This window comes from Cyprinus carpio, chromosome B23 (assembly GCF_018340385.1).
Source record: "Cyprinus carpio isolate SPL01 chromosome B23, ASM1834038v1, whole genome shotgun sequence".
Lineage (NCBI taxonomy): Eukaryota > Metazoa > Chordata > Actinopteri > Cypriniformes > Cyprinidae > Cyprinus > Cyprinus carpio.
Genome location: NC_056619.1, coordinates 13911855 through 13926483, shown reverse-complemented (window position 1 = coordinate 13926483; position 14629 = coordinate 13911855). Strand labels below are relative to the sequence as shown.

General features: G+C 36.5%; 2 protein-coding genes across 2 annotated transcripts in view; both read right to left on the bottom strand.

Moving 5' to 3' along the window:
* The window catches only part of LOC109055086 (eukaryotic translation initiation factor 4 gamma 3-like), a 44130-nt gene extending 40649 nt beyond the window's left edge, over positions 1-3481 (bottom strand). Inside the window, exon 1 of the mRNA XM_042751158.1 lies at positions 2876-3481. Coding sequence (XP_042607092.1) covers positions 2876-3024 — 149 coding nt within the window. The 5' untranslated portion in view covers positions 3025-3481. The remainder of the gene's footprint in view (positions 1-2875) is intronic.
* Positions 3482-3678: 197 nt separating this feature from the next.
* Positions 3679-10106, bottom strand: LOC109059376 (putative beta-lactamase-like 1). Its single transcript, XM_042751157.1, has 7 exons — positions 9966-10106; positions 9561-9699; positions 8865-8974; positions 8614-8771; positions 7488-7726; positions 6679-6784; positions 3679-6518 (listed from the first exon to the last, which is right to left on the bottom strand). Exons 2-7 carry the CDS (start codon positions 9664-9666, stop codon positions 5540-5542), a joined length of 1698 nt encoding a protein of 565 aa, XP_042607091.1. The 5' UTR covers positions 9667-9699; positions 9966-10106; the 3' UTR covers positions 3679-5539.
* Positions 10107-14629: the final 4523 nt, after the last annotated feature.

The following is a 14629-nucleotide window of genomic DNA, read 5'->3' as shown; positions in this document are numbered from 1 at the left end:
ACTGACTGTGGAAACTTCACACTGGACTTTAAGCAACATGGTTTCTGTGCCTCTCCACTCTTCCTCCAGACTCTGGGACCTTGATTTCCAAATGAAATGCAAAATTTACTTTCATCTGAAAAGAGGACTTTGGACCACTGAACAACAGTCCAGTTATTTTTCTCCACAGCCCAGGTAAGACACTTCTGACGCTGTCTCTGGTTCAGGAGCGGCTTGACACAAGGAATGTGACATTTGTAGCCCATGTCTAGGATTCGTCTGTGTGTAGTGGCTCTTGATGCGCTGATGCCAGCCTCAGTCCACTCCTTGTGAAGCTCCCCCAAATTCTTGAATGGATTTTGCCTGACAATTCTTTCAAGGCTAAAGTTATCCCTTTTGCTGGTGCACCTTTTCCTACCACACTTTTTCCTTCCACTCAACTTTCTATGAATATGCTTGGATACAGCACTCTGTGAACAACCAGCTTCTTTAGCAATGAACTTTTGTGGTTTACCCTCCTTGTGGAGGGTGTCGATGACTATCTTCTGGACAACTGTCAAGTCAGCAGTTTTCCCCATGACTGTGTAGCCTACTGACCCAGACTAAGAGACCATTTAAAGGCTCAGGAAACCTTTGCAGGTGTTTTGAGGTAATTAGCTGGTAAGGGTGTGACACCATGACTTTCCAATATTGAACTTTTTCACAATATTCTCATTTTCTGAGACACTGGGTTTTTATTATCTGTAAGCCATAATAATCAAAATTTCAAGAAGTAAAGGCTTGAAATATTTCAAACTATGTATAATGAATATATATAATATATGGGTTTCACTTTCTGAAATGAGTGACAAAAAATATTGAACATTTTTTTTATGATATTCTAATTCTTTGAGATGTACCTGTAAACACTGTTACTACACTAAGGGCCCCGATATACTTCAAATGAAATTGAAGAACGAACTGATATGAGATAATTTCAAACAAAATCAGGCCGAAACGAAGTTCGCTTTGAGTTTGTTTCGGCAGTTCGAAACAGCTGACCAAAGTGAACTTTCTGGGGAAGTTTGTTTCAGCTCCTAAACACCTTTGAGATTCTATTGGTCCATGGCGGTTATGCAATCGGTGGATGTGTTCTGAAACTCCACCTTCGTTGACATGCATTTTTTTCCCCCCGGTTCATTTCTCATTCAACAGAGGTCAGGCAAAAGAGAACAATATCTCCGGCCTTGTCACTAGCAACATGAATATACTGAAGTGTCGAACAGAGGAGCTGGCACAAATATATCTGCAACTGTACGATTGCCCGCGGAGAGACTTTAAAGATTGTGAGAAAGCATTAATTCCTAGAAAGAAATTGCAACGAAGCTTGGTGTCGACGACCCAAAGTTACACAAAAAGCGATGCAGATAAACATCCGAGACAAGTTTTCCAAAGCCATGAAAATAATGAGAAAAGAGTAAAGATATAAGGTAGCAAGTACGGCTGCACGATTAATCGCATGCATTTGTCATGCGTGTCTCATCAGTAAAGCCGGTTCCGTGATTAGCGGTAAATGTCTGTCACCTGTTTTCAAACGGGAGCGGCAGTTAATACACAGAGCCGTAGTTCACTGACAAGCTACGCTATATCGTGTTCATAATCGAATGCGATTAATCTCAATTATGAACAGAATATTGCGTAGCTTGTACGTGAACTACGGCTCTGTGTATTAACTGCCGCTCCCGTTTGAAAACAGGTGACAGACATTTACCGCTAATCACGGAACCGGCTTTACTGATGTCAGTAAAGCCGGTTCTCTAATCCACGTTGGATTTACACACCCTAGCAAGTACCAAATATAGGGGTGCACGATAAATATCAGCCAATAATTAATGCGCATCTTGTCAGTAAAGCCGGTTCTCTAATCCACGTTGGATTTGCGCAGCTTGTCAGTTAACAACGGCTCTATGTACTAACAGCTGCTCTATGTGAAATCACACACCTGATGGAATTTAGAGAACCGGCTTTACTGACGAGATGCACATTAATTATCGGCCGATATTTATCGTGCACCCCGAACCAAATACATGTTTCAAATAAATGTTACACCATACTGCTGCTGCTGCTGTTGTTCTTTCAGTAAGCGAATTTAAAGGGTATACAATAAATGAAATGCCAAACGAACAATAATAAACCTTTGTTTTTATCAAGTAAATCATGACACCACATAAAATATAAAAAGGTGTAACAATTTATCCAGTTTAATATAATAAATGAACACTAATAAACTAAAGTAACAAACTGGCAGTTTTACAGACTGAGACATTGACACTTCCCATAAAAGACTGATTATGGTTATTTTGTATTGCAAACATGATACTTGACTCTGAACTGCTGCTAATCATTATTTCTTTTGTCTATAATATTCTGACCATTGGTAACCGTCTCACACCTAGATTGGCCACACTTCATCTTTTCATCGTTGTTGTGTTTAGGTGACACGCGCGAGCGTCGCGACCCATGTGTACATTAATCTACACCCCGCCTCCAGCAGCGCGGGGGTGTCGGAATGTTCGAAAACAGATTACCGTCGCTCAGCATTTTAGAACTTATTTTTGCCTCCAAACGAAGAACGAAAACGAACTTCGTTTGAAGGATACCGGGGCCTTAATGTACTAGCTCCTCCATGTTAAAGAAACAAAACCAAATCAAAGCCGGTATTAGCCGGTACACAGTACAACACACTAGCGCTGTCAAAACCTAGTGGCCCGCTTGCCTATACAGCAGTTTTTGGGCATCAAAATCGAATCCCTAAGATGTTTAAAAAAAGCTATCCAGGTATGCGGCTCACTAGGTTTTGAAACACAACCACAGATACAGATTTGTGGTGGAGCAAGATGCTTTCAGAGAAGGATACTGTGTCTGCGGCTGTTGAGCCACCGGCGTCCCCGGCGGTAGCGGCACTGGGGTCAGGGTGGTCCGCAGCTGACTCGAGGGTGACGGCCCGGTTCCAGGTCCAGTTCCAGCAGCGGCTGGTTTCGGCACCGCTTTCGGCGGCAAACTCATTGCAAATAAAAAATAATAATAAAAAAAAACCGCACGGCTTTACAGATATTTACAATAATAAATTAGCTAGCGGCTAAACTTTCCACGTAAGAAAAAATATTGCTGGCGAGTTACGTCAACACCGGGCCTTTTAGGAGCAGGTTGCCGGTGTCTGAGCGGACAGAAAAGCTTGAGCTAACAGGCTAGCTAGCTTATTGATAGAGTAGCAGGTTAAAGTTAGCCAGCTAGCGCTTATTGTGGTTTATCTTCATTGCTGAAGGTTGGGGGGCTGTTCCCCCTCCCCGGCCGGGGTTTCCGAGGATCTAGCTGGCCTCTTTTTGCCAGGGCGATCTTGACCGGCGAGCCCCCTTTGGAAAATGAACAACACTTTGTTTACAACTGCTCTTTGACGAGAGTATCTCCACGGAGTGTGATGATTCCGTTCAACATGGCGCTGTGGCCGCCTCCAGCAGTCCTACAGGACCGAGCTTTCGTTTTACCTCGGGTTTTTTCGTGACACTTCGGAGAGTGGAATTTGCAACGAGTGTATACGGAAGTACGGAATGCGCTATCCGGAACTCATAACCTACTTGGATGTCAGCCAAGGATATAATAATAAACGCTGTAACAGCCAAAAAGAATGGCTTTAGATAAAAAAAAAAAATAAATAATAATAATAATAATAAAAATTGCGGTTTAAATGGCTTCGCTGTGTGTGTACATATAAAATATGCAAACCTTTTCGTGGGTATGGTTCGGCCACGGTTTGTGATGTTACAGGGACATCTTGCGTCCACAGCTGGACACGCAGTTCAGAGACTGATATATATAGCCTAGTCTCTATATATACAGTATAATTCTCATAGTGTAGTAATAATTTATAAATTAAGAATGCTCTCTTGTAACCAAGCACATGCTTTCAACACATTTGTATCCATAAAAGGAATAGCCTGATTGACTCCATAGAGAAAGTGAGCTCAATCACAATTAATTGGTAGCCTATTTATTAGTATAAATGTATTAATGTTAAAGCCATTCTTTACGTTTGTCAAATCTTACATGGTACATGCAATTGCTGTAGGATTCCAGAATCAAGATGTAAAACATTCATTTAACATCCTAAAAGATGAACGCATTAAGCATGAAGAAAAAAAATTCTAAAGTGTCTAAAGTGCTTGTGTCTTTTCTTTTCTCCCTGATTTGGAAGATATCATAAATTGTAATATGATTAACTGTGTTATACACTTTTATTTTGCTGGATAACAGAAAGGTACAGTACAACATTCCAGGTTACTTATTTTTCGGTTGCTCAGTTTATGGTTACTTGTGAACTGTCCTCTAACATATTGATTTTTGAAGATTTGTAGGTCAGCAGTGATGTACAGCTTGATTTTCTCAGTTGTCAGTATCCTCAAGACTTGATTCCCAAGAAATAACAGAGCAATGACAGCGGATTACAGCTAGTGTTTATCTCAGCAAGACCATATGTTAGCTCAAATGTTCAGGCCTTTGATGGACTTTGTGTGCACAAATAAATGTATTTTTAATTAAGTCACAATTCCTTTCTTAAGTATGTCCTGTTTTTCTTGTACAGTGCAACAATTATTCTATATTCTAATATGTTGTGCTAATGTTCCGATTAAGTTAAGAAACATTATGAAATGTTCTTTTTCAAAATGCACAGTTTAAAAAAAGTTTGGTTATTATTATATATGATGCTAAAATGAGGCCTGTTCACAACAAGAATGATAACTATAAAGAAAAATATAACAGTAACTGTATTAGCATCCGTATCAACTCATCACAACATTCTATTAATCACAAGCTGCAGTTTTGTTATCTGGACCTTTAAATGCTAGAGAATCAGGTGGACTCTGATTGGTTGTGAACGTTTTTAGTGTTCATCAGCAAGGAAATATAAAAAAGTGATTCCAATGATATTGTTTCTGTGTCAAAATCATTTTATTTGTGTTATGTATTTCCCTTTTCTCATACAATTAAATAGCTTAAAATTTTATAGTTATCATCCTTGATGTGAATGGGCTTCACACTGGTTTGCATTTAAGACAAATAAAATGTTTAGAAAAAAAAATATTAGTATTAGAGTTGAAATATGCTTTTAACTACCTTTAGCTGAACCCAGCAATGTGCTGATTAAGGTTACACAAAATTGGGTACTTTGGAAACTGATACACAGGTGCAAATGCTTAGGGAAGGCACACACTTTACTTTTAATTAAGACACGCAGTTCAAGCTTCTTAGAAACACACATAAATGAATGGACGGTTGTCAATTGCGTATATTCCTCTGAAGAAAGGGGAAACAACAGCAGGAGATACTTTACATAAAAAATATCATTTTCAAAATGGTCAAAATAAAAATAAGAAAAGGTATTCTAAATATACATTCAGCATCTTGAGGCAAAAGTTTATTAAAATGTATACAATCATAGGTTGAAGTTCCTCAGAATTTGACACTTTCATCCTAAAGAGCACCTTTTAGCTTATTAACTCAAAAGCATGATCAAATGATTTCTTCAACCACTGAAAATCGGTTTGTGAGGAATCCGTGTGACGTTATAAGTGTTTAACCCTGGGACATCAAAACCTGGCGAGAGCCCCTTTTTGTTAAAGATGTAAAAGTTAAAAAGCTGCCCATCCTGAGATTCAAGAGACACCCAAGCAGCGTTAACTTTGAGCTGACATGGGTACTCCTTCTCAAACACCACCCTGAACACCCTATCCTGCAGATAACTGAGTTTTAAACTTCTGTACTTCATGGGAACCATTGTGTCTACTTGAGGTCCAAACTGCTCCAGAGACAGCACTCCATCTGCATCTGCTTTGATCTCGTAGAACGTTATGTTGCTATAAGTAAAGTAACCTATGTAGGGAACAGGGTCCGGAGTAGGAATGAGAACACGAGGTGCATCTCTGAAAGCACTTTCCATGGCAAGGATGAGTGAACTGTAGACTTTAGCCACCAGATCCTCATCTTCAGGTTTGGTTCCAGCCATTAGGATGACCAACCCCAGCTTCAAGCGAGGAACGAGGGAGATTGAGGCCGAATAACCATCCAGATCTCCATCTTTGCGGATAATGTCATAGCCCAACTGTTCATTGACCTCCCACGGTGTGCCAGTTTGTTCAGCAAAGTAGCTATTTTCACAACGAAACAGAGGAGTTAGCATGGTTTTGAGGGTGTCAGGTTGGAGAACCGGGTGGTAGTATGCGCCCAGGAGCATCATCACCAGTTTGGCCAAGTCTGCAGGTGTGGAGAACATTTGCCCTGATGGACTATACCAACCAAGGTCATAGAGGGGTGCGGGATACCCGCTTGAGTAAACACCTATTGCCATTCGTTTCTCTATTTGAGAGGTGATTTCAAATCCAGTGTCCTCCATTCCCAGCGGCTGCAGGATATTTTCAGACACCCATTGCTGATAATCCATATCCGCAACCTTCTTCGCCACAATGTGGGCCAGCAGGGAGAAGGCCAGGTTGCTGTAGTGGCATCTGAGGACAGCAGAGGACTAGAATTACTTCCTCTAGGGAGAATCCACAAGTGCATTCATTGCATCTGCTGCCATTAATAATTTACACCTCCTCTCATTCATTAAACATCCTCTCAATACAAGTTTGAAGAGAGAAATATACTATCTTTGTACTAGCTTACTTTGTTCCAGGGTCAGCCACGAGAACATCATCTTGTAATAAATCCACAGCAGCCTGAGTGTTGCCTTTCCACAGTAAAGTAGTTGCCCGGAGCCGCCTGGGTAAACCTATAATCAATGATGAATCAAAATATACAGTCAAGCTGATTATTTTCTTGTTATGGCTGTAAAAAAAAACAAAACAAAAAAAAAACTATAAAACAGCCATTTTTAACACTACAACAAAAAAAAAAAAAAACTATAAAACAGCCATTTTGAATGCTACACCATTACAATAATGTGCATTATTTAAACAAAAAAAAAAAAAAAAAAAAAAAAAAGATATATTTGACAATTTTTTTTTAACAGTATTATTAAAATCTTAATCTAAAAAAAATATCAACCATTAAAATAACACAAAAAAATTAAAAGTAGTAGTGTGTGTGTGTATGTATATATATATATATATATATATATATATATATATATAGTGAAATATCGCTCTAATCATATAAAGATATGTGATTATTTTTTATTTCTTCATAATTTTTTTTTTTTTACTCCAAGGCAGATGGTTTTTCATTACAAACTGGTTTGTAATTGAAGAAACTATTTCATTGTAAATTTCATTCCTTCCGCTCTAATCATACACTAGAGGCAAACCCACGTAGTCATGTTAGGCAACAGAGCTGATTAGGGTAGCTGTGGAAATTCTTAGTCTAAAAACAGTTGATCTAATTACAGGTTTCACCTTCTTTATTTTTACAGTACTAATTGTATACATGCTAATCATCATCTATTACTGATCTAAACAGCACCTTGAGATACTCACCTGACAGCTGACTGGCCATCCTTCTCAGGGTAACTGAGGAGATGTGGACTTCAGCCTCTCTACTGCTCATGCCGTCAGAGGTGGACTTGAGGTCATGATTCCTTCTTTCCCCTAGAGGGTTTTTAATGGTGAAGTTCTTAACATACTTCCCCAGGGGGTCATCCAAGGAACCCACTTTTCCATCCTCCCAAAGTTTGTACAGCATCAAGGTGGGGAAGATTTTAGACAGGCTTGCAATTCTTTGGTGGAATAACCATAACAAACAACAAAGAAGCACATTACAAAAGGAGCCATAACTATAAATGTATAATGCTGAATGTTTAGAATGTAAATTTGTATATCTATATTTGAATTTCAAATCAACTTTTTGATTAAATTTGTTGTCACAAAAATTTATGTATTCATCTCTCATAAATTGCGCAACTTAAATACATTAGCTCACAAAAATATGTTCTGAGAATTAAAAAAATTAATTCCAATGAAACATTTTTGTATTTATGTATATTATGTGAACATTAGAGAAAACATTAAGGTAACATTAATTCCATGTTATCATTTTGCAAAAAATATGGGAAAGTTACTTTTTAATGTCCCCTGAACCATCTATGTCTTAACGTTTACAAAAATATTTTGAGAATGTTATTATTAAAGACCGAATAACTTTGAGATAACCTTGCCAGAACTTTGCCAGTACTAAGAATGTTCTCGATTAGCATTAAAGATATTTAAACAACAGTTTTTGTTACTTATGTTTTGTTGGTGATGCCCGATTGCTTAGATTCCTATTGAAATTAAACTTTACGGAATAACTGTAAATGTGACCTTACTATAAAATGTGTAATCTAACTTCTGTGGTTACTTAAACATTTTATGCCTGTGTACCAGGGTTGCCAAGTCTGTGTAACAAAACCAGCCTAACTGCAACAGTATAAAAGCAGCACAAGTCTGCAGGAAAACTGTGGACTCGGCAACACTGATATAAACTGAGCATATACTGTATAGCCTATGTAAAAGAATACATAGTTAAATTATGCCCTGTTATTTAAACTTTAATAAATCGTGAAACACCCCTAAGCCAGAGAAGGTGGAGCATAATCATCAAGTGTGCAAAGCCATTATAACCCACCTGTAAATTGTATACTCATTTATTGGGGGAGATGTGGGGTCACTTCCATTCCTTCTGCCAAAGTTACCATTCCACAATACAGAATCATTAAATATTACAATGGCAGAGATGGCTGGCAGTTTTGTGGCATCAATGCTGGTCCTCAAAAGTGCATCCACCTGGAGTGAATCATATTTGTAATAGTTATCAAACTTATTTTTCTAGTCAGGAATCCAGACCTAAAGAACTTGTAAATGACTTGGTGGCCTGACCTTGTCCAAAGCTTCTATGAGGACAGGTATCGGGTGCTCCAATGGCACAGGCTCAGGGAAACGTGGGCACATCTTCTCCTCTTTCCCTTCTTTTGCATAACTTTTATCCACTGCAAAGCAAAAAGATTATATATACGCTATGACAAATATGTAAACATATAATACTGTCAGTGTGACTCGCATTCATATGTAAACACAACAATTATGAACTATTTTGTGTTAAAGGCAGCACAAAACATTGGGGCTGAACATAAAATAACGTTAATGCCCGAATCACTCATATGTCATTTATCATTATATATTATAGTGCATTTGACATGAAATGGAGCATGGGGGCGGGTGTTCGGTCCATAATCATCTATTTTACACAAAGTTGCTTTCCCTTCCCCCAGTGATAATCAGGCTTTACAGCACGCAGTAATCTACAAGCCACTACGTTGAGCTCTGGATAATCCATAGACAACTCTTGCAAACCATTAATGAAGTGCAAGGAGATCGAAAAGCCAAATGTAAGGATGTTCTCTGAAGCTGTCAATGCTGTCAGGCATTTCTAACCACTCAGTAAAAAAAAAAAAAGATTTTTGTGAGCAAAATGCTTCTTTTATTCAAAATAAGCATTCGCCATCCATTCATTGAGGATTGATGGCCTTTTCCCCAATCTTTCTATTGTACAGTAGCTATTTGAATTTATTTTACCTGGTTTTGCTTTGGGAAGTCTGTACTGCCAAATGAAACAGCCCGTCATTACAAAGGAGAGAAGCAGAAAGAAGACCATTCCTAAATTTGTCCATTCCACTTTCATCTTTACAGTCTGGTGTTCTCCTTCTCTGGCAGGCTTAATGAGAAAAAACAGTTTCACAGACACAAACTTCTGATTTTTTTAAATATATAGGCTAGTTGCATTACATATATTGCACATATATAATGTATCATCTTCATCTTTAACAAGAATCATAAAAAATAAGTTCCACTGATTACTGTAATATTTTTTATAAGCATGAAAAAAAATAAACAGCATCGTGTACTGCTCATGATATTATTTCCACTGTATTTTATACTGTACGGTATAATATTCTCAGGATAAATGATAAGATGTCTTACCACAGGGTTTACTCCTTTAAGACAAATTCCGAGTTCCGTGTGATCCTGCCACAACTGTGAGGTCTATCCATGCAGAGGCAAGTGGAATTCCATTAAAGCTGATAATATAGAGACATAACCAGAGCTTACTAGCCACTCACCAGCCATGCTTTAATCTTAACAATAACCCGAGCCCTGACTTCACAGCATCCTCTCGGCCAACTGCAGGCCTGCACGTCATAATCTGAAGATATCCTTCTTTAAACCTCACTCCTGATCTTTACACATCCATTCTGTTCATTCAGTTTATAGTTTTTGTTGTTGTTTGAGTTTTTATTTTATATATATATATTTATATATATACACAATATGATTTTAATGGCTGAACATACAGATAATCTTGCATTTTTTCAGCAGATGTCACCACAATATGATTTTAATGGCTGAACATACAGATAATCTTGCATTTTTTCAGCAGATGTCACAAGAGGGCAGCAAATTCTATTGTATTATTTTATATCTGTTTTGTTTTTCCCTAAATCTCCATGAAAGAGCAACCCACAACAGTCAGAATGACAATTCAAAAGAAATATTTGCAAACAATAATAATAATGAAAAAAAAAATAGCATGTGCCTCTATAAAAGTAATTTAATCGCCTTGTTGACACAATATCAGATGTATTGCATCGCTTACGTGCCTGGGAGCCAGCTCAATAATGAATCAAGTGTGAAGTGGATATCAGTGCCATAAAAAGAGAATTATTGACTGGTAGCATTTGCTTGACTGAACTGCTTCTTTGATCTCATCCTCCTGGTTTTGAAGCGTGGCAGAGAGCTGCTCCCCAGACCCCTGTCCTCGGGCTCCATGTCTAAACCACTGGGATCAATACCATCAGCCTGTCTGCACAAGCTGTGACTGCTTGATGGTGGTTTTATTGTGCCCACACAATCCCATATCTAATAACATAAACATATGTTAATCTGCTAATTATACCTGATAAAATCAATTGTGTGTCACCTAAATATAGTGTGAGATGGGGAATAGTTTATCTTCCCAGACCATTATATTATTATCATTATTATGTTTAATTATTCTGTTTCTTTCTTTCACATATTCTTTGAGCCCATACCTTGATGACTTTCCCCAAAACTGAAGACTTGGGGTGCTGTCAGCTGATACCGTCCTACTATTTTCAGAGCCTAATTCACAGAGGACCATGTGCATGCTCCAGATATTAAATTACTCATGAAATATTCGCTCGTCCTCCAGGCCTTGTTCAACTTAACAGAAAACTCGGCTGGAAGTCCTGGAAATGTCAAAGAGAGCAAATCTGAGTCACCTCTGTGAGCAAGGTCAATTTTTCCAATTTAGAGCAGCAGGATTAGAAAGCCAGACCCGTATTAGTGCGTGTTACTATCAGAAGCCATCAAAATGGCACGGTGGGGTGTCATGTTTGCTTCTACACTCACAAAAGAGAGTATTTTGTGGGTCTGTGCTCTCATGGGAGAGTTTGGAGCAAGACGCACTGACCTTCTTTAAGGGTCGCTGATCTTCTTTGAACTTGGTTAGTCTCAGACTTTAGTGCTGAACCATTGATACAAACAGTAATGTGATTGTATTGATCATGCAGAACTTTACATTTGTATAGGTATTATTAAACATTTTTATTTAATATTTAAACTAGTGCTGTCAAATGATTAATCGCGATTAATCGTATCCAAAATAACAGTTTTTGTGTACATAATATATGTATGTGTACTGTGTGTATTTATTATGTATATATAAATACAAACACATGCATATAAATATTTCAGAAAAATTTTGTTTTTATATTAAATATATTTATTTATAATATAAATTATATGAATATAAATATAGACAAGTAAATACATGTAAATATTTTTAAAATATATACTGTATGTGTGTGTATTTATATATACATAATAAATATACACAGTACACACACATATATTATGCAAACAAAAACGTTAATTTTGGATACGATTAATCGCAATTAATTGTTTGACAGCATTCATTTAAACATTTTTTAATTAAATATTGTTTATATTAACATTTTAAATTTGATTAAATATGTTGAAAATGTTTATTCTGTATTTGTATTCTATATCTGTATATGTTTTTTATGTATAAAATACATGTGTGTATAATTTTTTATTCAAATATACATTATTGAATATCTTATTTATATTATTATATTTGATTTTATATTTTAAATTAAATATTGTTACATTTTAAATATTTTAATATATTTTATTCTAAATATTTTAGACTATATAGTCAGCACGGTGATTGCTTTGTGGGCAGTGCACTGACATACAGTGTTGTGCTACGGGTGTCCCGAGTTTGAATCCTGACTTGATGACCTTTCCTGATCCCAGCCCCCTATCTCTCTCCCACTTCACTTTCTGTCATAATAAAGGCAAAAATGACAAAAGAATATATGTGAATAGAATATATGTATCTCTTTCTCTCTTTCTCTCTCTCTCTCTCTCTCTCTCTCTCTATATATATATATATATATATTTTATGGGAGTGTTTAATTAGTAGTAAACTGGCTCATCTCCATCCCTGTCATGTTATGACTGAACACTGGAGCCTGACAGACACATGGTCACTTTCCAAAATAACCCAGTAATCACTTACACAGATGAGTGGAAGTAAAGACAAAATACTGTAGGCATGTTTCCAAGTGACAAAAAAGAAAAGAAAAAAATGAAAACAAAAATTTTCATAAAGCCCAGTGAAATGTAATTAATTCAAATTATTAAGCAGAATGAAGCATTTTAGTCACCATTCAGGACAAAAATAAGCTATTTTTCAGTATTATGACTGTAATTATAGAGAGCAATTGTATGATATCACTGCTCTCTTGTATATCTTTGTGAGCTTAAATGAGGACGTTTTGTTCTCTTATTAAAACACACCCACATGCAGTTTAAAACTGTAGTATAAAAAAAATTTTTAAAACAGCTCCACACTCTCTTATAAAAAAAACAATACATAAAAAAAAAAACAGTCAGTGATATGAGCCAGAGTAAAAACCAGTTTCATGGTTCAATTCATGACCCTCAAGTCAAGACAGATTAGACCTGATTGGGTTGTTGGTGCCATATGTGACCTACAATCTGCGCTCTGCTAGCATTAGTAGACAGGAGGGACGCCAATCTCCCTGGGCAAAGGTTTCCATGGAAACGACCCCTGGAATCTCTAGTCTGCCGTTTTGCAGTCCTCACTCATCTTGAGGCAGAATTATCCTAGATTCCTTTATGTCAGTTCCATATTCTTCTGCTCTATTTCCTCACTCTCTCGCCCTCTCTCTCTTCCCCTAACTCTCCGTCTCTCCCTCTCTTGCTCTTGCTAAGAGCTCTGTTGTATGCCATTTGGAATTTCACAGAAATGTGTATAATCATGCTCTATTTTTAATGTGTCATTATGATTTTCCTCTTCAGTTGTGAGTTTTTAGGTACAAGCAAATGTGCAGTACTATACTGTTTCATGACTTCCGTGTCAGTGATTTACAATCTGTAGCCTATTTATTCATTTTATTCATGCTTATGTTTTTGACCGAATGTACTAATTGTAACTATGCTAACAGGTCCTCTTTTCAGGATGATGTCATCAGAAATGATATCTGAAATGCAGTGATACACTAGTAAAGTCACCGGGAGTGCAATTATCCATGTATGAGGGCTCAAATACTAATAGAGGTTCTCACATGGGAGTCAAAGGTCACGAGCAAAGGTGTTGAGAAACGAGGCCATTTGTCTTCTTCACACCAGCCCCTTGTGTGATCTATCAGCTTTGTAGATCTTCAAAACCATAAAACTGCAAGTGACTCAAGGGATTAGAGAACTATCTGATAGACGACCACATGCGTTACCCTATCAGTTCACCCCCTCAACCCCCCCTTCGACTAGACAGCACATTTTTCACCCAAACTCCAGGGGGCACTGTTGGCATAATATGAATTTATAGCGTCATTGATCAACCAAGTGAATTCGGGGCAAACTACTTGGCTTGTGTATCCAATAGAAGCATGCTACTCATTTCAGATTTCGAAATAAATAATTATTTCTTTCATTTAAATGTCGCAGTGCACAGTGTATTTTGTGTGACTTCCTAAGTTATTTATCCGTTATTAGTCATTTAATCATCATTTATTGGATAGCGTTATAAATATTAACAGTTGCTAACATGTATAGAAAAAAAAAAAAAAAAAAAAAAAAAAAAAAAATATTAAAATACATATATATATATATATATATATATATATATAAAATAAAGTATATTAAATCTTACTATGGTTTAAATAAGAAGAGTTTATTTTAAGTATTATTGTTTAATTTATTAATATTAATTATTACAGCTTTAAATTTAATTTATATAATATAAAATAATAATATTTTTAGAAGAGTTTATTTTAAGTATTATTGTTTAATTTATTAATATTAATTATTTTAAATGAAAGTAAATTAATACATTTCAAACGTAATGTAATGTATTTTCATATAATATAATATAATATAATATAATATAATATAATATAATATAATATAATATAATATAATATAATATAATAGTTTTTATCTTGCAGACACTAGTGATTATGAGGGTGTTGAGCATCACTCTTGTCATACAGTCATTCCCGCCCCTCGTCTGCGTT

Bases quoted from the DNA above. Each gene is read 5' to 3' on its own strand.
- LOC109059376 (XM_042751157.1), bottom strand. From the start codon at position 9,666: ATGAAAGTGGAATGGACAAATTTAGGAATGGTCTTCTTTCTGCTTCTC. The intron at 8,772-8,864 runs GTCAGGCCACCA...GATTCACTCCAG, and splicing joins TCATAGAAGCTTTGGACAAG to GTGGATGCACTTTTGAGGAC. The intron at 6,519-6,678 runs GTAAGCTAGTAC...TGCTGTCCTCAG, and splicing joins GTGGCTGACCCTGGAACAAA to ATGCCACTACAGCAACCTGG.